We start from the raw sequence: 23,389 nt of genomic DNA, 5'->3' as shown, positions 1-23,389 counted from the left end.
TGGTTTTGGGATGAAACTGTTCCTCCTTAGATCAAAATGCATTAGATTCTTATAAGGAGCACACAACCTAGATCCCTCACATGCGCAGCTGACAATGGGGTCTGTGCTCCTATGAGAATCTAATGCCACCGCTGATCTGACAGGACAGTAATGCTCGCTTGTCCACTGCTCACCTCCTGCTGTGCGGCCCAGTTCCTAACAGGTCACAGACCAGTACCAGTCCATGGCCCGTCGGTTGGGGATCCCTGATGTACACTATAAAATATATTAAAATATTTAAAATTTCAATGACATAAAAGTAAATCTAAACAAGGTTCTAGTATTGTTCCCTGTAGCCCCTGGACTGCCTTGCAATGTGCATAGCTTACTTGGGAAAACCCCATCCTAGAGCAGTAAGTTATCAAACTACAGCACACATAAAACCACCTGGGATGCCTATAAATGCAGGTTCCATGCACCAACAAAAGAGACTCAGTGGGTCTGAGATGGAGTTCAGGAATCTGCATTGCTAGCAGTCACTCCAGTTCTGAAGCACATTAAGTGCCACACTTGGAGAAACACCACAGAGGAGCCAAGACAGAGATTTTCCCTCCCATGCCATCAGCGCAGCAACATCAGCCAGCAAGGGAGGGGGAACAATTCTCTGTTTTCACATGGATCATCCATCAACTAGGTGTTTCTGAGGGACTGTTAGAACTATCATTTAAAAGAAAACATGTTCTGATTTCTACATTGCTAACCTATGAAGAAACATTTCACCTGCTGTATACCCACACATATAAAATTCATTATACAACAGAATTCCTCCATTTAAATGAAATAGTTTTCCTCTAAAGTATAATTTTAAGTATAAAACTTTAAAAAGTATAAACCATTAAATCCCCTAGCAATTTAAGAAATCCATTTGAATCAATAATCATTTATGAAGCATCTGTAACACCTTGGGCACTGATATGGTTTGGGTCTGTGCTCCCACCCAAATCTCACTTTGAATTGTAATCTCCATGTGTTGGAGGAAGGGCCTGGTGGGAGGTGATTGAATCATGGGGGAACACTTCCCCCTTGCTGTTCTCATGATAGTGAATGAGTTCTAAGGAGATCTCGTTGTTTAAAAATGTGTGGCACTTCCACCTTCACTCTCTCTCTCTCTCCTGTCACCATGTAAGATGTGGCTACTTCCCCTTTGCCTTCTGCCATGATTGTAAGTTTCCTGAGGCCTCCCGAGCCATGCTTCCTGTATAGGCTGTGGAACTGTGAATCAATTAAATCTATTTTCTTCATAAATTACCCAGTCTCAGGTAGTTCTTTACAGCAGTGTGAGAACAGACTAACACAGACACCAAAAGAAGCAGTCTGATATTATAGAAAGGATACAACTTTTGTAATTGGAAGCAACCTGGGTTTAATTCCTGACTCTGCTACTTGTTTGATTTTGAACAAGATGCTTGACCCTACTAGGTCCCAGTTTCCTTATCTCTAAAAAAAGCAACAAAAATACCTACATGCAAAGCCTCTGTGAGAAATAAATGAGATACATGTAATATGCAACAAGTGATATCCGCAATCATAACAACACAATGATCTGCACTTTAGTAGTAGTTGTTTAAAAACACAAATACTTGACCTTTTCCTCATTAAAAATTAATTCCCTACATTTCCCATGTTCCTTTTCTTTTTGAGGCAGGGTCTCCCTTAGTTGCCCAGGCTGGAATGCAGTGGTGCAATCATAGCTCACTGCAGCCTCAACCTCCTGGGCTCGGGCAATCCTTCCACCTCGGCCTCCAGACCAGCTGGGAACACAGGTGCACACTACCACACCCAGCTAATTTCTTTTTTTTTTTTTTTTTGAATAGAGACTTGGTTTTGCCAAGGCTGGTCTGGAACTCCTGGGCCCAAGCAATCCACCTGTCTCGACCTTTCAAAGTGCTGGGATTATAGGCGTGAGCCACTGCACCCAGTCCATTTCCCATGTTCTAAAAGTACTGAATACATAGGCTCTAAAGGCCAAATTCCAACTGCACCGTTTACTTGTCTGGGCAAATTACTTCACCTTTCTAAGTATGAATTTCCTCCTAGATAAAAAGGATAATAATAGTACATCTCTAGCTTGTATTTTATGAAGATAAAAATGAAGAATCTATCTAAAATGCCTAGCCACTGACTGGCACTCAATAAGCACTGAGTAATTTTTACTCATTATTATCAAGCCATATTAAGAAATTATTACTCATATTAGGAAATTTTTACTCATTATCAAGCCATATTAAGAAATTATTTTCAAGCCATATTTGCTGCTGCTGGTGCAAACAAGAGTAAATGATTTGACTAAGATAACTACATGTATCACCTATATCTAAATCTAAAAATGTTCCTTTAGCATTCTTCCTTCAGCTAAAAAAATAAATTAATAAAAATAAGCAAGTTAATTAATTTAAATGTTCCTAAATTTTAACATTGAGCAGATATTTTATTCTGCTTCAAAACTTTTTGGGAGTCTGCTTTACCAAGAGTAGAAAATCTAAAACACATGATAGAATTGTAGGCTTTTCACAATTTGTCTGTATCACATTTCCTGCTCTTCCTTTCCTTTACCCCATCTCTGTCTCTCCACTCTAGACATCTACCTTCTCACCATTTTAAAAGGGGGCTATATTCTCAAAGTTTTGGAGCAATGTTATCTCCTAAGAGATGAGTCATTAAATATTACATTGGTGTTTCCTGCAGTTCCTCAAAAACCATTAGCCAAGACCTCAAACAAAATCAAATTATTCCTATTAATATGTGTTGCAATATCCACCAGTGTAGTCTTCTTGAGAATAAAGATTCAGACTCATAAAACTATGTTAGGCTGTACTTGGCATCGGTCACATAGAAACATGCGAGACATGAAACATACCACACCAGCAGGGCAGTGTGAGGCATTCTCCCCTCAATGGAAGGTATTACAGCAGCTTACTCAGCTGTCCAGAAGCTATTCTCTTTTTCCCCTCCCCATCTTCCTAGAGAAAGCTCAGGTCTAAGGAGACAAGATTCATACTGGGCAAGTTTCCCCACAGGAGCCAATATCTCTTGCAACAACCTCAAAGGCACCGCTTCTAGGTCCCCTGCAATGTTAATCTACTATCACTACACTCAGGGAAACCCAAATATACGGCTTCTTATTAGGTATTTATAGTTCTTCTGATCACATGCATTTTACTAATCAGAAGCCATCTTGATCTTGAGCAGTGTTGCCTTATAACACAATGGACACTCTACCTCTATCTAGTTTCCAGCAAAATTTTTCTACCTTTATCCAGTTTCTGGCAAAGTTTGACATTTATAGGAAAGCATGTGCCTTAAAAATGGGCAATTACAGTAGTTTTTCCAAAAATGGGGGAGAGGGAAGAAGAGAGAAAAAGACACTTGAAAAGACAGCTTAACAATATACTTACCATCATTAGCTGCACCATCTGCTAGAAATATGTAATAGCTTGTGTTTAGATCAAATCTATTCTTAACTCCAGGAAGGGTAATGTTTCTTCTGAAAGAACACTGCATAACACCATCCGCCAACCTCCAAGCCATATCCTCAAGGGTATCCTACAAACACACACAATGGGTCTTCTCAGCACTTTCCAAAGATTTGCTAAAAATAAGATATGATCAAAATCCTGCCCTGTTCAGTTTCCTTTCTCTAAGATCGTATGTGCATGCTTTGTCTGCAGTGTCATTGTTTTTCCACTTCCTCTTTGAAGAGAACAAGAAACATTTTCTCCCAGTTTATTTGTCTTTATCCCATTTGGCAAAAAGAAAATATATTATTTTTACTTTGAGCCAGAACCCCACAATTCCTCTACCTAGGTTAGAAATTTTAACAGATGTACCAACTCCATCTGGCCACGAGTATACAATCAAAAACACTGAAAAAAGCAATTAACAAGTACTACCCTAGTGGCCAAAATGCAACATGCAGCTGGGGAGAAGTTCCAAGCCAGCCGTGGGAGTCAACCCCATGGGAAGGCTGTGCACAGTTATGTCATTAAGTGATAGCTACTGCTCAGTCAGAGCTCATTTGCTATGTCATTAAGTGATAGCTACTGCTCTTTCAGAGCTCATTTGCTTGTCAATTGTCCTGCAAAAAGACACTTCTCTACCAGAAATAGCCCACCTTTGACACACATGCCAACAAAGGGCACTTAAGACAACTGTCCAAGGCATCTCCAGCCTTCATCAAATGTGCTCCTCGTTCTCACTAGTCAAGAAATTTTGTCACTAATGTCATACTCTTCTTAGAAACCTGTCTGTAAGCTTTTGAAAGGAAGCTGATGCCCTGACCATCTTAATAAACCATAAAGTACTTTTTTGTAAGATACAACCAAAAGGATGTAAGTGACACAAGCAAGAATTCATCTTTTCCTACAAGAGAAACTTCTGAAGTGTAGAAAAGTTTCTCAGAAATCATTACGAGAGGAGCCCTGCTGGCAGGCCCCTGCTCAAGCTAGGTGTAACTGTGGGGGTTGGAGGCGATCTAGCAGCACAGCCACACCAGTGACAGCCACACAGCCGGAAAGCGGGTCTCCAGGTGGAGGTTCCCAGAATTTTCACACCTACCCTGGAGTCCATTACAGGGTGACTTCGCCCCGTTAAATGGGAAGGCTGGATGTACACAATCTGATCTTCATGAATACACAGATAAGCATCATCATCACCCTGAAAAACAATTGCAAATGAGAAAAAAAGCTCAAAGGAACTTCAGCATTTTATTTTCTCTTTTTAAAAAAGTACCTCAGGAAACCAAATATTATGTGATGCTTTGAAAACATAATTTACTGAATCGTGAATGATGCTATGAATTCTAGAGAACTGGCTATCTAATTTGCGAGTTGCAAATAATTTTGTTATAATACAAAAGCACTAGAATTTCAGTGTAAAATAATAGATTAAGATAGATATATAACATGTTTATATGTTCATAAACCCATCACTAATCGAACACCACTTTAATATTTTCATGTATATTCATCCAAACCTATTTGTCTTATACCTATTTTTTCCTTCCCAAATGGGAAAATATAGAGTTCTGTTACCTTTTTTCAATTAACTTACCATAAACAATATCCCAGATATTTATTTATTAATAAATATCTATATCCTACATATTTTAATGACCAAATACACTGCATTGTACTGGATATTTTTTGGTAACTTCTAAGATGGAAGACACTGTAAAGAAATATTGCTACATAATGTACATATTCAATAGATTTAATGTTATATAACTGAGGCAAAAATACCTGCACTCAAGGAGGAATTAGTCAAACAGTCTACCTCTTATCTATCCTTTAGTCTCCAAGGATCCTTAACTCTGAAAGTTAGATCTTATTCTTTAAAGTGATAATCAAGCCAGGCACAGTGACTCACACCCATAATTCTAGCACTTTGGGAGGCCAAGGCAGGAGGATTGCTTGAAGCCAGGAGTTTGAGATCAGCCTGGGCAATATGGTGAGACTTCATCCTAAGAAAACTTTTTTAAAAATCAGCCAAGCAAGCCGGGCGCGGTGGCTCACACCTGTAGTCCCAGCACTTTGGGAGGCCGAGGCGGGCAGATTACGAGGTCAGGAGATCAAGACCATCCTGGCTAACATGGTGAAACCCCGTCTCTACCAAAAATACAAAAAATTAGCCGGGCGTGGTAGCAGGCGCCTGTAGTCCCAGCTACTCAGGAGGCTGAGGCAGGAGAATGGCGTGAACCTGGGAGGCAGAGCTGGCAGTGAGCAGAGATCACGCCACTGCACTCTAGCCTGGGCAACAGAGCGAGACTCAGTCTCAAAAAAAAAAAAAAAAAAAAAAATCAGCCAAGCATGGTGATGCATGCCTGTGGTCCCAGCTACTCAGAAGGCTAAGGCAGGAGAATCACTTGAGCCCAGGAGGTCAAGTCTGCAGTGTAGCATGATCATGCCACTGCACACCAGCCTGGGCAACTGAGGGAGACCTTGCCTCCAAAAAATAGAAATAAAATAGAATAAAATAAAGTGATAATCAAAAAGCAGACTGTCAATTAATAGGGGAAAAAAGAATGAAAAAGAATACAAAAAAAGAAGCAGACTGTAACTTCAAAGTACATTTAAACAATGGCACACAGGAATAATCTTGATTTTAAGTTATTATCCATGGTTTGGTCTTTCACTTGGTTTCTCCATAAACTATCAAACAAGGTTCTTTATGTGCTTTAGTCACCCAATTCCTTAAACAAGGTCCAAGACTATCCGGTTATAACAAATCTTGCTATAAATTCCAATATTAGATTCTAACATATTTCTATAGTTTCAGATTCAACTTTATTTTTAAATGTTCCACTTTTAAAAACTCTCAAGGATGTACTCTTAGCAAAGTAATTATGTACTGTTACACATATTACAGTAAAATCAGAATTAGCCCAATTCAAGATAAGAAATTTGGAGCAATTATGACTTAAACCAGGAGTCAACAAACTATGGCCGGCAAATCAAATTCAACCTAAAGCTTGTTTCTATATAGCTCACAGTTTAAGAATGACTTCTACATACTTAAGTGGTAAAAAGAATGTTTCATGACAAATGAAAATAAATCAACCTGAAATTCAATGTCCATGTTTCATTGGAACACAGTCACATTTATTCATGTACATATCATCTATGGCTGCTTTTATGCTGCAACAGAGTTTAGTAGCTACAACAGAGACCTTATTGCCCACAAACTCTAAAATAGTTACTATCTGGTCCTTACAGAAAACGTTTTCTGAACCCCGATTTATTTTTTATTTTTTAAAAAAGTAGAGATGGATTCTCGCCCTATTGCCCAGGCTGGTCTTGAAATCTTGGGCTTAAGCAATCCTCCTGCCTCAGCCTCCCAAAGTGATGAGATTACAGGTGTAAGCCACCATGCTGGGCCTGAACCCTGATTTAAATAAAGCATGTTTTCTAGAATATCCATCATGAATGAGACATAGAAATTCTTTTGTTACATAAAAAACTTTAATACAAATAATGGTTGATTTGAGGCAAACTGAGGACAAGAAGTCAAATAAAATCAATAAAAGTAGACCTCCCAAATATTAGAGAAGATGATGGGGATAGACAGCAGGTAACTCTCAGTTCTCACTATTCCAAATGAAGAGTAAGTGAAGGTGCTACTCCAACCTCAGGCTCCAGGCAGTTCTAGAAACCTCAAGTTTGAAAGCATAAAAATACACCATATAAGAACTTCCACCAAATCCCTGGGTTGTACTGAAACTCTTTCCCCAGTTTGCCCCTCTCAGGTCAAGCATTTAGAGAGCATCCTATGAGAAAACATTATGCTAGACACTGTGGGAGAAACAAAGATGACTTTATTATAAGAATACGGCTCTTATAACCTAAAGCTATATTTTTTTGAGGCAGACAGATTGGTAAAGTGACATGAAAAGACAAATTATGTATGGCCAGAGAATTGAAAATGGCTTATCAGAAAAGACAGTAATTAAGCAGACCTTAGAAGATAAAACATATTTATAGGAGGACAAGGTAAAGATGAGATTAAAGGAAGGGTTTTCCAAGTTGAAGAACTTCTAGGACCAATGATATAGAAATATGAAAATTTTAAGAAACAGGTAGTTCTGCTAGCTAAAATATATAAAGGATAAAAAGAGAGCTCTAAGGCTGAAAATTCCAGAAGTATTCCCAAAGTAGTGAGCACCATGCTTTAAGAAAAGAACAGTTTTTCTGTAATTACTATATAATTCTATAATTACTATAATTACTAAAGTTTTGCCAAAGGTTTGGAGGGATATTTTTGAGACAATTTTTTTTTTTTTTTTTTTTTTGAGACAGGATCTTTTTCTGTCACCTAGACTGGAATGCAGTGGTGCAAATACAGCTCACTGCAGCTTTGACCTCCTGGGATCAAGTGATCCTCCTACCTCAGCCTCCCAAGTATCTGGAACCACAGCTGCATGCCACTATGCCCAGCTAATTTTTGATGGATTTTTTGTAGAGATGAGGGTCTCACCATGTGTGCCCAGGCTCATCTTGAATTCCTGGGCTCAAGCAATCCTCCCACCACAGACTCCCAAAGTGCTGGGATTATAGGCATGAGCCACTGCGCCCAGCCAAGACGATCTTAAATGTGGCTTGGGGAGAAAATTCCAATGGCTGTGTGAAGGATGAAATGGAAGAGGAAATCATGGAAGCAAGAGGACTAATGAGGGGTTACTACAGCAGCCCAGGAAGCAGACAGTAAAACTACAAGCCAAGTCAGAGATAGTGACAATGCAATAAAGAGAATGAAAAAGGTATGTCAAAGATAGAATCAGAAGTACCTGGATATCAGTAGCAGTGAACATATTAGCACCCAAATCTTGATTTCTAGATCTATTCCTACTAAAAGGAAATAAAGCTCTTTTGAGAAATGATGAAATGCATGAAAGTATGAATGGAGAACATCTTGTTACACCAGAAACAAAGACATGCTCAAAAGTGGTGGAGACACATCAAAAGGGCACAGAAGCCTGCTTGAAAGGGCTCCCATTGGCCGCATTTGGGTCAATATGACCCTCTAAAAGAATGAATGGTGGTAATAAACTACAACACAATGGACAAAAGAAACCCATTAGTCCATCGTGTTACTATAAAAGGGAAGGGCAAGTGCAGAGAAAAGAAAACTCTTATTTTCATAAGAATGTCAGCTAATAAGTAAGTTAGCAGATCACCATTTTGCAACCACAAATGTAACAACTGATTCACAGGAGAAACATCAATAAATGCAAAAACCTAGTTACAAGCTATTGGGGAACAGATTATTCATACAGACTCAAAGTATCATCCCATGTATTACTTATTACAAAAAGAAAATAGACTTCATGATACAGAAATCTGACAGACACCAGTGATCAAACATAGTATCATCAATAATAGAACATTGGACATTATGAAACTTTTGAAATAATGCACTGATGTGGAAATAATATCCCTTACGTAGCACTTGTGCCAAAAAGTCTTAACATAAATCTATTATATAAATTGTAGAATATTCTACAAATAACTGGCCTGAATTTAATTTATAAAAAAGAAAAAGGATTAAGTAACTGTTCTAAAGTAAAGGAGATCCAAGAGATATAACAACTAAATGCCCTGAGTAATAACTGATTGGATCCTGAATAAGAAATATTTTTAAAAAACAAAGAACTTTATTAGGACAACTGGGAAAACTGGAATACAGATTGTCTGTTACATAAAATTAATGTTAAATTTTCTTAATGTGATAAAAATATTGTGGTAATTGTAGGAGAATGTCCATGTTCTTAGAAGACACACGTTGAAATCCTTAGAGATGAAATGTCATCATTATCTATAATTTACTTTCAAATAATTCAAGAAAAAATATGTATTTATATACACCACATAAATCAACTGAGGTAGATAGAAATAGAAAGATAAAGTGGTAAATCTAGGTGAAGGGCTTATGGGTGTTCACTGTACTATCTTTTTAACTTTTATTGAGGTTTAAAACTTTTCAAAACAAAAAATTGGAAATGGCAGAAGGAAGGACCTGAAAGATGGATGAAAAGAAGGAATCCAAGTCAAAACCAACATTTCTCTGAATACCAAAGAAGATGCTGGCAGCAATAAATGATGTGTTTATAAATTGCCTAGGACAGTACCCAACAAGAAACAAGCCATCAACAATGGTGTCTGCTTTCCTAACATTGCTAATCACCAAGAATGGGGAAGACAAGGAGACATCAGGAGGCATAATAAAAAGTTCAGTCTTTTAGATGTTGCTTTGTGCTGTCCAGGAACACACATCTGGACGAGACCAGCCTGCAGCTGGAAATCACAGTCTGGAGTCCAAGGGAGTTCAGGATTGGGGACATCCTGGAATTGGGGCATGGAGAGATCATGTATGGAGTAAGATGATACAGCGCAGTGGAAGGAGAAGGAAGGAAGCTAATAATGCGCATACTTGATAGACTTCACATTATTTAACAAAATACCTCAAATAGGAAAGAGGTATGTACAGTACATCTTCACTTAAACTCATAGGTAAGTTCTTGAAAATTGTGACTTTAAGCAAAACAACATACAACATGGCCAATATTTTTTCCTCATCAATGTCATAACAAAACGATATTGAAGGAAATGATATTATTCAAGGAACTGCTGTATGTAGCCTCACTTAAAGTCAGAGGCTCCAAGAACCTATTGACGACATGAAGTGAGGACTTATTGTACTTGGAAATTAAGTTAAAATTCACAAATTAGCAAGTCATTATTATCAGAAATAGGGTAAATTACACATTTTGATTTTAGTGATGAAGTCTAACATACCAAAATAATTGCTAACATTAATTTACAAGCCAAATTGAAAAAGGGGTATAATTTAGGTTATCGAATGAGTATTTGTGACATCAGATACCTTCAGTATTTAAATTTACATTATATACTCCAAAGAAATAGCAGGTCACAAAAATACCTGAAAGTTTTAAAAGTAATAACTAAAAATAGAAATAACCACTTAAAAATATATTTTGAGGATGATTCATTTCCCCCAAGTTAGGCAAACAGGTGTACAGATTATTTTAATCATTAAACAGGATTGCTCTGTAAATCAACTGCACCTGCATAATTAAGTCTTTTTTGTAAACATTTTTGATGAGTACTATACTGGAAACAGATAAGATTTCTAAGTAAGATAAATATATCTTGAATTAGAGATAAATGCTTTTGTGCCATCAATGCCTACAATTTAGAACAGAATAACTGACCTACCTGTGGGCTACTCATTACCATACTGAATGCAGTAATAGTCTTTCCCTCTTGCTTACAGGTTTTATGTAACCAGTAAAAGGAAATGTATCCATATACTATAGCATGAATCTTGGCTATAAAGTGACTGGAATAAGTTGGGTGTTTTTTTTTTAAGTGACTAGAGCATATATCTAAATGAGTGCTGTAACTCAGAGATGAACCTTAATGAAACTATACATTCATTCAACAGGTTAATCCTTTTTGGATTCATTTTCAGAATTTCCTTTCTAGCCAGTTTTATCACATTCACATGACAGCAGCACTACCACCACCTATCATTATTGCTTTATAGTCACATTTTATTTTCAACTCAACCTCATTCACCTTATACACTAAACGTAGTTCATTCTTGCCAACACTAAGAATATCCAAAAGAACATGCTACAGGTCTGATGGCAATCATAAAAGGAAGTGGGGAAAATGTTTTGAACAATCAGTGCATCAGTTGAGCAAGTATAAAATTTCCTATACAAGCAACTTGGAAGGGGAAGGATTCATTATTTCTCATATTTTTTTTTAAGTACATGGTATCTTTTGTATCTCATAGACTTAAGGTATATCTTTTGTTTAATGAAAGAAGATAGAAGTGCATTCTAGAGGTGTCTAGTGAAATATGTAGGTCATATATACATACTGAAATGGTATCCTACTAAAGAAAGTTAGTTACATCCAGCATCTTACAATATTTGCAAACACTGCTCCAGGACCAACGTAATCAAGTGCACTTTCAGGACGAGCATTAGTTTTTCTATTACAGCCATGTCAGAGTTCCTTTTCTTTTTCTGAAATATGATTCCCTAAAGAAGTGGCGTTAAGTTTAAATCCTGATAAGAAGAAAACTCTCAAGACAAGACCCCTTGCCTGTGCTATTAAGGGACTTTCTCCATTTCTGGTCATCCCTATGCCCCAAGGCCCACTCTGCTTGAACAGGACTTATACACGTCCTGGCCACAATACTCTTCCTGCTCTGTGGTGTGCTTATGCAGGCCTCTGCTCTTCCACACCACAGCACAAGGCTGCCATCTACAGAATCATTTAATCCATTTCAGCACTACCTAGGGTGAGTGAGAATCGGCTTAAAATAAATGCTGCCTTCTGCTGATTTGACAAAGGAGCCTACTGTAATACATGCTGCCTGGATATACAAGTTTAATACTCTGTTTAGGAAATGCACTGATGACTACTAAAATAGGACAAAAGAGCAGGAACACATGCTTTAGTTCTGGCCACTTGAATAAACAATTCTGGTTTGAAAAGCATTACAAAAAACATGACATTTTATGCAGAACAACTTTTCTTAACTGTATTTCCTGCTTTATCACAAAGAGATAGACAGACATAAAATGGCAAATACACTGGAAAAAAAACGATCTTCCTAACTTTCCTCAGGACAGCCTGTTCTTGGAAGTAATTGCCCAACTGTTAAAATCATACAGTACTCAAAGCCGTTTAACTTAGAATCTGTTCTAACTTAGTTTCTCCTGTATGATCATTTGACCCTGGAACAAACAGTTTCAGTGATTCTCCTTTTGGTTTTTTGTTTGTTTGTTTTTTGGGGGTTTTTTTAGATGGAGTCTCACTCTGTCGCCCAGGCTGGAGTGCAGTGGCACAATCTTGGCTCACTACAATCTCCGCCTCCCAGGTTCAAGTGATTCTCCTGCCTCAGCCTCCCGTGCAGCTGGGATTACAGGTGCCCACCACAACCCTAGGCTAATTTTTGTATCTTTAGTAGAGGTGGGGTTTCACCATCTCGGCCAGGCTGGTCTTGAACTCCCGACCTCATGACCCACCTGCCTCGGCCTCCCAAAGTGCTGGGATTACAGGCATGAGCCACGATGCCCAGCCGTGATTCTCCTTTTGTTACCACTTATGTAAGTGAGAGGTACCAACCATCCACTGGTCATGAGACAATGCAAAGGATAAATAGCCTTTACTGGGGCCACTCATTTCAACCATCACCGATTGGTCATCTCTTGTGAAGGACAAGAAGACACAGGAAGCCTCCTCTGGGTCACAGTTCAAAGGACTCCTAATACAGAACTTCTTGTTCCCACAATCTGAGGCACTGAACTAGAAAAAAGACAGAGGAAAAAAAAATATTAATTATCAAACAAGCAGTTCATTGGCAATGACAGAAGAATAACTACCTTCAAGTATGGGTAGCTCCCAAATTAATGAGAATACCTTTCCATAATAAGCATTCAAATAAGGAAACAAAAGACACATCCCAAATTAAAAATGATCGGAGCAGTAGTTAGGTTATGAACTTTTAAACTTAATTAATTTTAATTAAAATTTGGAAAACATACACTTGTTGGGCTGTAATTGTGCAAGAGTATTAAAGCTCCTGTAATACACAAAACATTTCACATTAAGTATGTTTTGGAGCAAAGTTTCTGATAAGTTTTAAGAAATTTTTCAGGTAATATTTCAGTCCCTAAGACTTAAATGACACTAACATTCCTGCCTAAAGGGTATCCTCTAGTTCTCAGAGATGAAGTTTTAAAAAGCAAACAAACAAATTCTTAGCAAGCTATTACATTTAGGTTGTGGATTCTGCTTCTAGAATTCAGATTCAAATTTCATACTAAAATGATATAAGAAAAAAATGGTTGCCCCAATTTACCAGTATTCCAAATAACCGTAGTAATTTATTGGGGGGAGAAATAAGCAACAATCAGATGACTTACTCCAGAGCTTCTTGATAAGGAATATAAGACGAAGAGTCTTAGAAAAAAAAAATCAGCTGTTATAATCTGATAAATGAGCAGAGTTTGTTCGAATGCTGTGACAGTAAATTTCAGAAGAGAGCTAAACACTATGTAACTAGAGTTCATGGAAATGTAAAGACAGGTCACACTAGGGTGAAGAGAACAGGCCACTGGGGAACTAAGAAACTTGGACTTTGGTCTCTGCTCTCCCCGTCCCTACATCATGTTTGCCAAAGGACTTGTTCTCTCAGGATCCCTGAACCTTCAACTACACAACAAGAAAACTATAAGAAATAGACCCTGAGGTATCTTCGAGCTCTAAAAATGCTATAAACTTTTGACTCTGAATGAACCTCCCTATAATTAGAGATTATAAACATGGCACAAAGACACAATAAAAGTTCCAACAAGAGCCTTTGATTGAATATACGGAAAGACAACAATATTGTCAACAGATTCCTACTGGGAAGCTCAGGCCCAAATTGACTGTGTATTTCCCTAAAGCAGCTTTTAATTAAGTAAGGATTAAGCCTAAACTGAGAGCTAGTACAAATAACAGATCTAATTGTATGGTCAAACAAAAGTGCAACAATCATAATAATGTAATCAATTATAGTGCCCATATGCTATAAGATGTTGAAGAGAAGCAAAACAAAATAAGGAGCAAAGCGCATTACTTTGTCTTCTCTATGTGAATAAAAAGGTACAAAAGGATAATAAAAAGAAGGAAAAAGAAAAGGAACTAATGTTTACTGAATATCTATTAAATGCAAGACACAGTAATAGAAAACTTACATTCATTATTTTAATTCTTACAGTGATACTAAGAGCTAAATATTATTACATCTCTTTCTATAGGTGAGGAAACTGAGACTGAAAATTAAGTAATTCGCCCAAAGACACACGAAAATTAGGCAAGTCAGTATTTAGGCCCACGTTTGTTCTTTCAACTGAAACAACCTTTCTCAACACCTTTTTTTTTTTATTGTATCCACTTCTGAATTAAGAAGTCTAACTTATCAGAATTTCCTGCAGTAAAACCCTTCTTCCTAATGTTTCCAATATGCATAACACTTTCCAAGATGTGCCTTGTCAATTATAAATCTTTTGAATCAGAGGGCCTAGATGAAATTCTAACTGATGAATTTACAAGAGATTTTCTGTTGTTCAGCATATACAATTCCCTAGGACTCTTTGACCTTAATGAAATGAGATCTAAGAGTTATATCACCACTTCAAGAATCTCCTCCAGAGCGCCTCTGCCCGGCCGCCCCGTCTGGGAAGTGAGGAGCGCCTCTGCCCGGCGGCCCCGTCTGGGAAGTGGGGAGCGCCTCTGCCCGGCCGCCCTGTCTGGAAAGTGATGAGCGCCTCTGCCCGGACGCCCCGTCTGGGAGATGAGGAGCGCCTCTGCCCGGTCGCCCCATCTGGGAGGTGAGGAGCACCTCTGCCCGGCCACCCTGTCTGGGAGGTGAGGAGTGCCTCTGCCTGGCTGCCACCCCCTCTGGGAGGAAGTGAGGAGCGCCTCTACCCGGCCGCCCCGTCTGGGAGGTGAGGAGCGTCTCTGCCCAGCCGCCCCATCTGGGAGGTGAGGAGCGCCTCTGCCCGGCCGCCCCGTCTGGGAGGTGAGGAGCGCCTCTGCCCGGCCGCCCCGTCTGGGAGGTGAGGAGCGCCTCTGCCCGGCCGCCCCGTCTGGGAGGTGAGGAGCGCCTCTGCCCGGCCGCCCCGTCTGGGAGGTGAGGACCGCCTCTGCCCGGCCGCCCCGTCTGGGAGGTGAGGACCGCCTCTGCCCGGCCGCCCCGTCTGGGAGGTGAGGACCGCCTCTGCCCGGCCGCCCCGTCTGGGAGGTGAGGAGCGCCTCTGCCCGGCCGCCCCGTCTGGGAAGTGAGGAGCGCCTCGGCCCAGCCGCCCATCATCTGGGAAGTGAGGAGCGCCTCTGCCCGGCCGCCCCGTCTGGGAGGTGTACCCAACAGCTCCGAAGAGACAGCGACCATCGAGAACGGGCCATGATGACGATGGTGGTTTTGTTGAAAAGAAAAGAGGGAAATGTGGGGAAAAGAAAGAGAGATCAGATTGTTACTGTGTCTGTGTAGAAAGAGGTAGGCATAGGAGACTCCATTTTGTTCTGTACTAGGAGAAATTCTTCTGCCTTGGGATGGTGTTGATCTATGGCCTTGCCCCCAGCCCCCTGCTCTCTGAAACATGTGCTGTGTCAACTCAGGGTTAAATGGATTAAGGGCGGTGCAAAAATGTGCTTTGTTAAACAGATGCTTGAAGGCAGCATGCTCTTTAAGAGTCATCACTACTCCCTAATCTCAAGTACCCAGGGACACAAACACTGCAGAAGGCCACAGGGACCTCTGCCTAGGAAAACCAGAGACCTTTGTTCATGTGTTTATCTGCTGACCTTCTCTCCACTATTATCCTATGACCCTGCCATAACCCTCTCTCTGAGAAACACCCAAGAATGATCAATAAATACTTAATTAAAAAAAAAAAAAATCTCCTCCAAATCTTGTCTAAATTTAACTTAAGTGCTTCATTTGATATCTGGCTGTGTTTAAAAGAAAGAAAAAAACTATTGCTTCATCAGATTTATTTTCAAATAAAAACATATCCACTACCAGAAGAGACTACAGGTGAATGTCATGACCACACCTTGAACATTCAGGGTCTTGCATTCCCTTCATTCTAACCTATAAGTCAAAAGGTTGCAATGAAGGCTTCCTTCAGATTCCTACAGAGGACCCCAAAACGTGCTACCACTACCCAGCACAGCTACTTCTCTATGCACTTTGCCACACAAAGTACACAGAACCACAATTTCCAACCACAAATTTACCTCTTTGCTCACATAGAGAAAACTAAGTACAGCACTTTACTCCTATGTAATGTCTTATTTTGTTTACCTTCTCTTTTGTATTTTATAATATATGGACATTATATTTGGCCACATATTATTTAGATTACATTTAATGAAGCTATAAAAATGTTGCTTAAGCTTGGCACAGTGGCTCACACCTGTAATTCCAAGCACTTTGTGACTCCAAGGCAGGAGGATCACTTGAGCTCAGGAGTTCGAGACCGGCCTGGGCAACGTGGTGAAACCCCATCTCTACAGAGAAAATAAAATTGTTACTTACTGGTTTGGTTAAGTGGGAAACTGGAGGTAACGTTGGCAAAGGTATTATTGTAGCTTTAGGTGTTGTAAAAGGAAATGCATTTGGTTGTGAAATTATAGGACCAGGAATCTTCACCCAGTAGATTTTGTACTTCTCAACAACTGTGACTCTGAAATGCAATACCAGTGAGATTAGAACCCTAACTGTGTCCTGTCACAATCAGATCAAAACGTTAAAGGAAAAAAAAAAAGAGAGAGACTAAACTAGAAAAACATGAATTACTACCTAACAGGACTATTAATTTTGTCTGAGGCAAATCTCTAACCACTCTCTCCCACCCCATCACTTGACGAATTTTTATTGCTTTCTCTCCCTCTGTCCCTCTTTTCTTATTTGTCTGTTTTGGGGGCATATTCACAATAGCCATGATGTCAGACCCAGGGACAAAACTGCACAGATTTCTACTGCCTGGCATATGAAGAACATACTACTAGTCATTTCAGAGTGCAATATTCAATTCTTCCAAAGGGCATGTGTAGCAAGCAACTACAGCAAGAAGCTATAATAGAGGCTGCATCAGTAACCATCAGCTTTCACTGGGGTCACACCCCCTTTTTCACATTCTATCTAACATACCAGTGCAGAGTTGTGTTACTGTGTGTTGGGGACCCACGCACAAAGTGAAGAAAACAGTCATGTCAGGATAGCAATCCTTCCCTTAAAATATATGTCCATATCACCCCTCAGGAATCATTAGATGGCATTATAACATTCCACTTCCCCTTGTATGTAGGATAAGGAAGAAGTTCTGTTTTAATTCTACTGAGTTTCATAATTTGAGAGGCATGCAGTCTTTTCTGAGAGTCTAATCTGCAAGTTGTAACACTGCAAAAGAGTAAGAGTCATCCAAATTTCAAGACTTTCATTTGTATTCTCATGCTAATACAGGAGCAAGTCTAAAAGTAGTATTATATAACATAAAGACTCAAGTATTAATTGATAGCTCTTATTAGGATTAAGGCAGTACAAGACTTCATTCACTCAGCAAATGTCTATTAAGTTCCTATTTGGTGGCAGGTCCTGCACTAGGTGATAGGTATACACTGGTAAAAAGCAAAACAAACTCCTACATCAGGAAGGTGGTGTTATTACTACACCAAAGCTCTCCTACATGCATGAATGTCCAATAGGTACAGAAAATGATACAGACTAATTATGGTTTCAATTATACTAGTAGTTACAGAGTTGTAAACTTTTTTTCCTTTTTTTTTTTTTTTTTCAGAGATGGGGTTTCACCATGTTGCCCAGGCCAGTCTCAAAATCCTGGGCTCAAGTGACCCACCACCTTGACCTCTCAAAGTGCTGGGACTACAGGCATGAGCCACCATGGCTGGCCCAGAATTATAAACTCTTATACTCACAGAAACTGTGTGTGATTTGGAGCACTGCTTGGAGCATTCCAGTAGACTTTAATTTTTGTTTTTTTAGATGCACTTCTGTGACTCACCGCTGATCCCTGAAATAAAAGGGAAAAGAGCTACCATTCAGTCGCTCAGCATGGCTGGAACTTCTATCATTTTGCAAAGTAATTTATCATTGCATGACATTAGCATTCTGGTGAAGACTATTTTATTTAAAAGAAGGACTCAGGCACTCCATAAATGAAATGTTGATTGGTTGAGAACATATTAGCAGCTGGCTCTGTGAATAAATGAGAGTCCACAGAAATCTAAGAACTGAAGAGAGCTGTGAACACTGGGTACATTAACACTAGATAGAGCTTGCTCATTGTTTCATGTATATTATAAATTTATATCTCTTCCATTAATAGATAAAATAGAATGCAGAAGATTCTTTGAAAGAGAAAAACTTCCTGCCTTCAAATACGTAGCATGATATTTCAGTAATTCCTTTCTCTAGAATAATCTTGTTTCCCACTTTCATGCACCTGGCCAACTCCTACTCATTCTTTGAGGCCTTACTTGAAGATCACCTCCTCCAAGAAGCTCTCTCAGTTCCTTCCAGGCTGTGTGTGGCTCCCTCTGCTATGCTTCCCACTCACTGTGTATGCTTCTAACCAAAGTTATCACACTGTTCTACTTATGTGTTCATAGATGTGCTTATATGTAAAGTAAGGAGTTCTTCAAGCAGCAAGAGTAAGTCTTGTCCATCACCTATCTCTCCCATTCAGGACCATTTTTGGTGTAAAAATAAGTGGATGAATGAATAAATAAATGAAAAAAAAATTAGACTCCTGTCATACTCTAGATCTCTGTCTTCAATATTAAAACCCTTCAAAAATTAATATAATAAGAGCCAATATTCATATAAAACATCACAAGCTATAAATTCTTCAAACTACTCTATCTTTTATAGGGTGCTGATGTGTAAAAACATATTGCAAGTAAAATTAAGGAAAAAGTCTGATTGTTGTGAATCCATTTAGATGTTTACAATACACGGTTAATGTCATCACTTATCTTGCAACCACCACCTTATAGTGAAAAGATCCCAAAAAAAACTGACAGAGAGCAATTTCAAACTACAGTTGACCCTTGAACAACACAGGTTTGAAGTGCATAGGTCCACTTATATGCAGATTTTTTTCAATGAATATAGTAGAAAAGCGTTTGGAGGTTTTCAACAATTTGAAAAAACTCAGACAAACTGCATAGGCTAGAAATATTGAAAAAATTAAAAAGTTAGGTATGTCTTAAATGCACAAAATATGTAGGTATTAGTCTATTTTATCGTTTACTACCATAACATATGCACACACCTATTACAAAAAGTTAAAATTTATCAAAACATACATACACAAACAGACCGCACATGTGCCATTCACAGAGACATATAAACAAATGTAAAAATGCAGTATTAAATCATAACTGCACAAAATTAACTGTAGTTGGGACTACAAGCACATGCCACCATGCCCAGCTAATTTTTGTATTTTTTTGTAGAGACGGGGTTTCGCCATGTTTCCCAGTCTGGTCTCAAACTCCTGAGCTCAAGCAATCCACCAGCCTCAGCCTCCCAAAGTACTGGGATTAGAGGGATGAGCCACTGCACCCAGCTTTTATCGTGTTTTGTGCACTACTGTAAACCTTGAATAACACCATGGGGCCCATACGAAGTGCCACTAGTGATGTGGTAAGTGTTCCCAAGAAGCAGAGAAAACTCACGACATTACAAGAAAAAGTTGAATTGCTTGATATGTACTGTAGATTAAGGTCTGCTGCTGCAGTTGCACACCATATCAAGATAAATGAATCCAGTATAAGAACCACTGTAAAAAAAAAAAAGAAGAAGAAAAAAAGAAAAAAGAAAAGAAAATTCGTGAAGCTGTCACTGCGGCTATGCCAACAGATGCAAAAACCTCACACTTTTTGTGAAAGACCTTTTCATCTCATATCGGAAATGCAGCTTTTAGGCAGGTGTAAGAATTGCTATAAGAAAGAGATACTTATAGACTAACATTATTCGAGAAAAAGCAAAGTCATTATATGACAACTTAAAACAAATGGAAGGTGAAGGGTCTAAAGCTGGAGAATTTAATGCCAGCAAAGGATAGTTTGATAATTTCAGAAAAAAAGTTTGGCTTTTAAAATGTCAAGATAACAAGAGAAGCAGCTTCTATTGACCAAGAGGCAGCAGGCAAGTTCCCAGGCGTCATTAAGAAAATCATTGACGAGACCATCCTGACTAACACGGCGAAACCCCATCTCTCCTAAAAATACAAAAGGCCAGGCGCAGTGGCTCATGCCTGTAATCCCAGCACTTTGGGAGGCCGAGGCAGGTGGATCACCTGAGGTCGGGAGTTCAAGTCCAGCCTGAACAACATGGAGAAACCCCATCTCTACTAAAAATACAAAATCAGCCAGGCGTGGTGGCACACGCCTGTAATCCCAGCTACTCAGGAGGCTGAGACAGGATAATCGCTTGAACCCAGTAGGCGAAGGTTGCGGTGAGCTAAGATCCCGCCATTGCACTCCAGCCTGGGCAACAAGAGTGAAACTCCGTCCAAAAATAATAATAATAATAATAATAATAATACAAAAAAGTAGCCGGGCGTTGTGGCGGGCGCCTGTAGTCCCAGCTACTCGGAAGCCTGAAGCAGGAGAATGGCGTGAACCTGGGAGGCGGAGCTTGCAGTGAGCCGAGATCACTCCACTGCACTCCAGCCAGGGCGACAGAGGGTGACTCCGTCTCAAAAAAAAAAAAAGAAAAATGTCCAACAATGATAGACTGGATTAAGAAAATGTGGCACATATACACCATGGAATACTATGCAGCCATAAAAAATGATGAGTTCACGTCCTTTGTAGGGACATGGATGAAATTGGAAATCATCATTCTCAGTAAACTATCGCAAGAACAAAAAACCAAACACCGCATATTCTCACTCATAGGTGGGAATTGAACAATGAGAACACATGGACACAGGAAGGGGAACATCACACTCTGGGGACTGTTGTGGGGTGGGGGGAGGGGGGAGGGATAGCATTGGGAGATATACCTAATGCTAGATGACGAGTTGGTGGGTGCAGCGCACCAGCATGGCACATGTATACATATGTAACTTACCTGCACATTGCGCACATGTACCATAAAACCTAAAGTATAATAATAATAATAATAATAATAATAAAAGAAAAAAAAAAAAAAAAAGGAAAAAGAAAGAAAAGAAAATCATTGAGGAGAAAGTGTATCTGCCTAAACAGGTTTTTAATGCAGACAAAAGTGCCCGATTTTGGAAATAAATGCCACAAAGTCACTTATTAGTAAAGAAGAGCAGCAAGCACCAGGATTTAAGGCAAGAAAGAGCAGGCTATCTCTACTGTTTTGTGCAAATGCAGTCAGTTTATGATCAGGACTGCTCTTACCTATAAAGCTGCTAGCTGCTAATTCCCGAGCCTTGAAGGGAAAAGATAAACATCAGCTGCCAGTGTTTTGGTTGTAACTACAAGAAGTCCTGGACAATAAGAAACCTTTGTCTGGATTAGCTCCATAGACGTTTTACCTCTGAAGACAAGAAGCACCTTGCCTGTAAAAGACTGCCTTTTAAAGGTTCTTTTAAAGGCACGGTGGGTCATGCATGTAATCCCAGTGCTTTGGGAGGCCGAGGCGGGCAGATCACTTGAGGTCAGGAGTTCGAGACCAGCCTGGCCAACATGATGAAACCCCATTTCTAGTAAAAATACAAAAATTAGCCATGCATGGTGGTGGGCACCTATAATCCCAGCTACTCAGGAGGCTGAGGCAGGAGAATCACTTGAACCCAGGAGGCAAAGGCTGCAGTGAGCTGAGATCGCACCACTACACTCCAGCCTGGATGACAGAGAGAGACTCTGTCTCTAAATAAATAAATGTTCTATTGATATTTGATATAGTTTGGATATTTGTCCCCACCCAACTCTCAAGTTAAATTGCAATCCCCAGTGTTGGAGGTGGGAACTGGTGGGAGGTGTTTGGGTCAGGAGAGCAGATTCCTCATGGCTTGGTGCTGTTCCTCGAGATAGCGAGCAAGATCTGGTTGTTGTAAAATGTGGCACCTCCCCCACCACCAACTCTCTCTCTCTTGCTGTTGCTTTCACCATGTGAAGTGCCTGCTCCTACTTCAGCTTCTGCCATGAGTAAAAGGCCATGAGGCCTCCCTAAGGCCTCCCCAGAAGCTGAGCAGATGCCAGTGCCATGCTTGTACAGCCTGCAGAACAGTGAGCCAATTAAGCCTCTTTCCTTATTAAATTACCTAGTCTTAGGCACTTCTTTTAGCAACACAGGAACAGCCTAATACAATATTAGACAATGCTCCTGCTACCCAGAACCCCATGAGCTCAACACCAAAGCCACTAAAGTAGCCTCCTTGCCTCCAAATACAATGTCTCTAACTCAGTCTCTAGCTCAGGAAGTCTTAAGGACATGTAAGGCTCTTTACACACAGTACTCGATGGAAAGGATTGTCAACGCTATGGAAGAGAACTCTGATAGAACATCATGAAAGTCTGGAAGGATTACACCATTGAAGATAGTATCGTTGTTATAGAAAAAGTCAAGACAGCCATCAAGCACAAAACAATAAATTCCTGCTGAAGAAACACTGTATCTAGATGTTGTGCATGACTTTTAAAGATTTACAGAGCCAATCAAGGAATCATAAAAGAGACTGTGGATATGGCAAAAAAAAAGGTGGGGGACAAAGGGTTTCAAGATATGAATCTTCAAGAAATTCAAGAGCTAATAGACACCACAACAGAAGAATTAACAGAAGACGACTTGATGGTGAGTGTTCCAAACCAGTGCCAGATGACGATGAGGACTATGGAGAAGAAGCAGTCCCAGAAAACAAACTGACATTAGACAACCTGGCAGAAGGGTTCCAATTATTCAACGCTGCTTTTGCCTTCTTGTACGACATGGACCCTCCTATGATATAGCACTGAAACTAAAGCAAAGCAGGGAAGAACTGGTACCATATAGAAACATTTTTAAGAAAACGAAAAAACAAAAAGTCAGATAGAAATTACAATGTATTTCTATAAAGTTACACCAGTGTGGTGCCTCTCCTGTCTCCCCTTCCACCTCCTCCACCCACCCCAAGACAGCAAGACCAGCCACTCCTCTTCCTTCTCCTCTTCAGCCCATTCAACATGAAGGCAATGAGAATAAAGACCTTTATGATAATCCACTTCTATTTAATGAATAGTAAATATATTTTCTCTTATTTTCTTAATAAGATTTTTCTCTTGTCTAG

General features: G+C 39.6%; 1 protein-coding gene across 2 annotated transcripts in view; it reads right to left on the bottom strand.

The window, feature by feature from the left end:
* Positions 1-23,389, bottom strand: part of FRRS1 (ferric chelate reductase 1) — a 61,715-nt gene that overhangs the window by 18,229 nt on the left and 20,097 nt on the right. For both annotated transcript variants that reach the window (XM_054450987.2, XM_054450978.2), the window contains 5 exons: positions 18,057-18,151; positions 16,657-16,804; positions 12,696-12,875; positions 4,594-4,692; positions 3,435-3,582 (listed from right to left, as the gene is read on the bottom strand). In XM_054450987.2, the coding sequence (XP_054306962.1) occupies positions 3,435-3,582; positions 4,594-4,692; positions 12,696-12,875; positions 16,657-16,804; positions 18,057-18,151 (670 nt within the window). The remainder of the gene's footprint in view (positions 1-3,434; positions 3,583-4,593; positions 4,693-12,695; positions 12,876-16,656; positions 16,805-18,056; positions 18,152-23,389) is intronic.

This window comes from Pongo pygmaeus, chromosome 1 (genome assembly GCF_028885625.2).
Source record: "Pongo pygmaeus isolate AG05252 chromosome 1, NHGRI_mPonPyg2-v2.0_pri, whole genome shotgun sequence".
NCBI classification, from domain to species: Eukaryota; Metazoa; Chordata; class Mammalia; order Primates; family Hominidae; genus Pongo; species Pongo pygmaeus.
The sequence above is the reverse complement of the archived record's forward strand: the minus strand, read 5'-3'. Positions and strand labels throughout refer to the sequence as shown.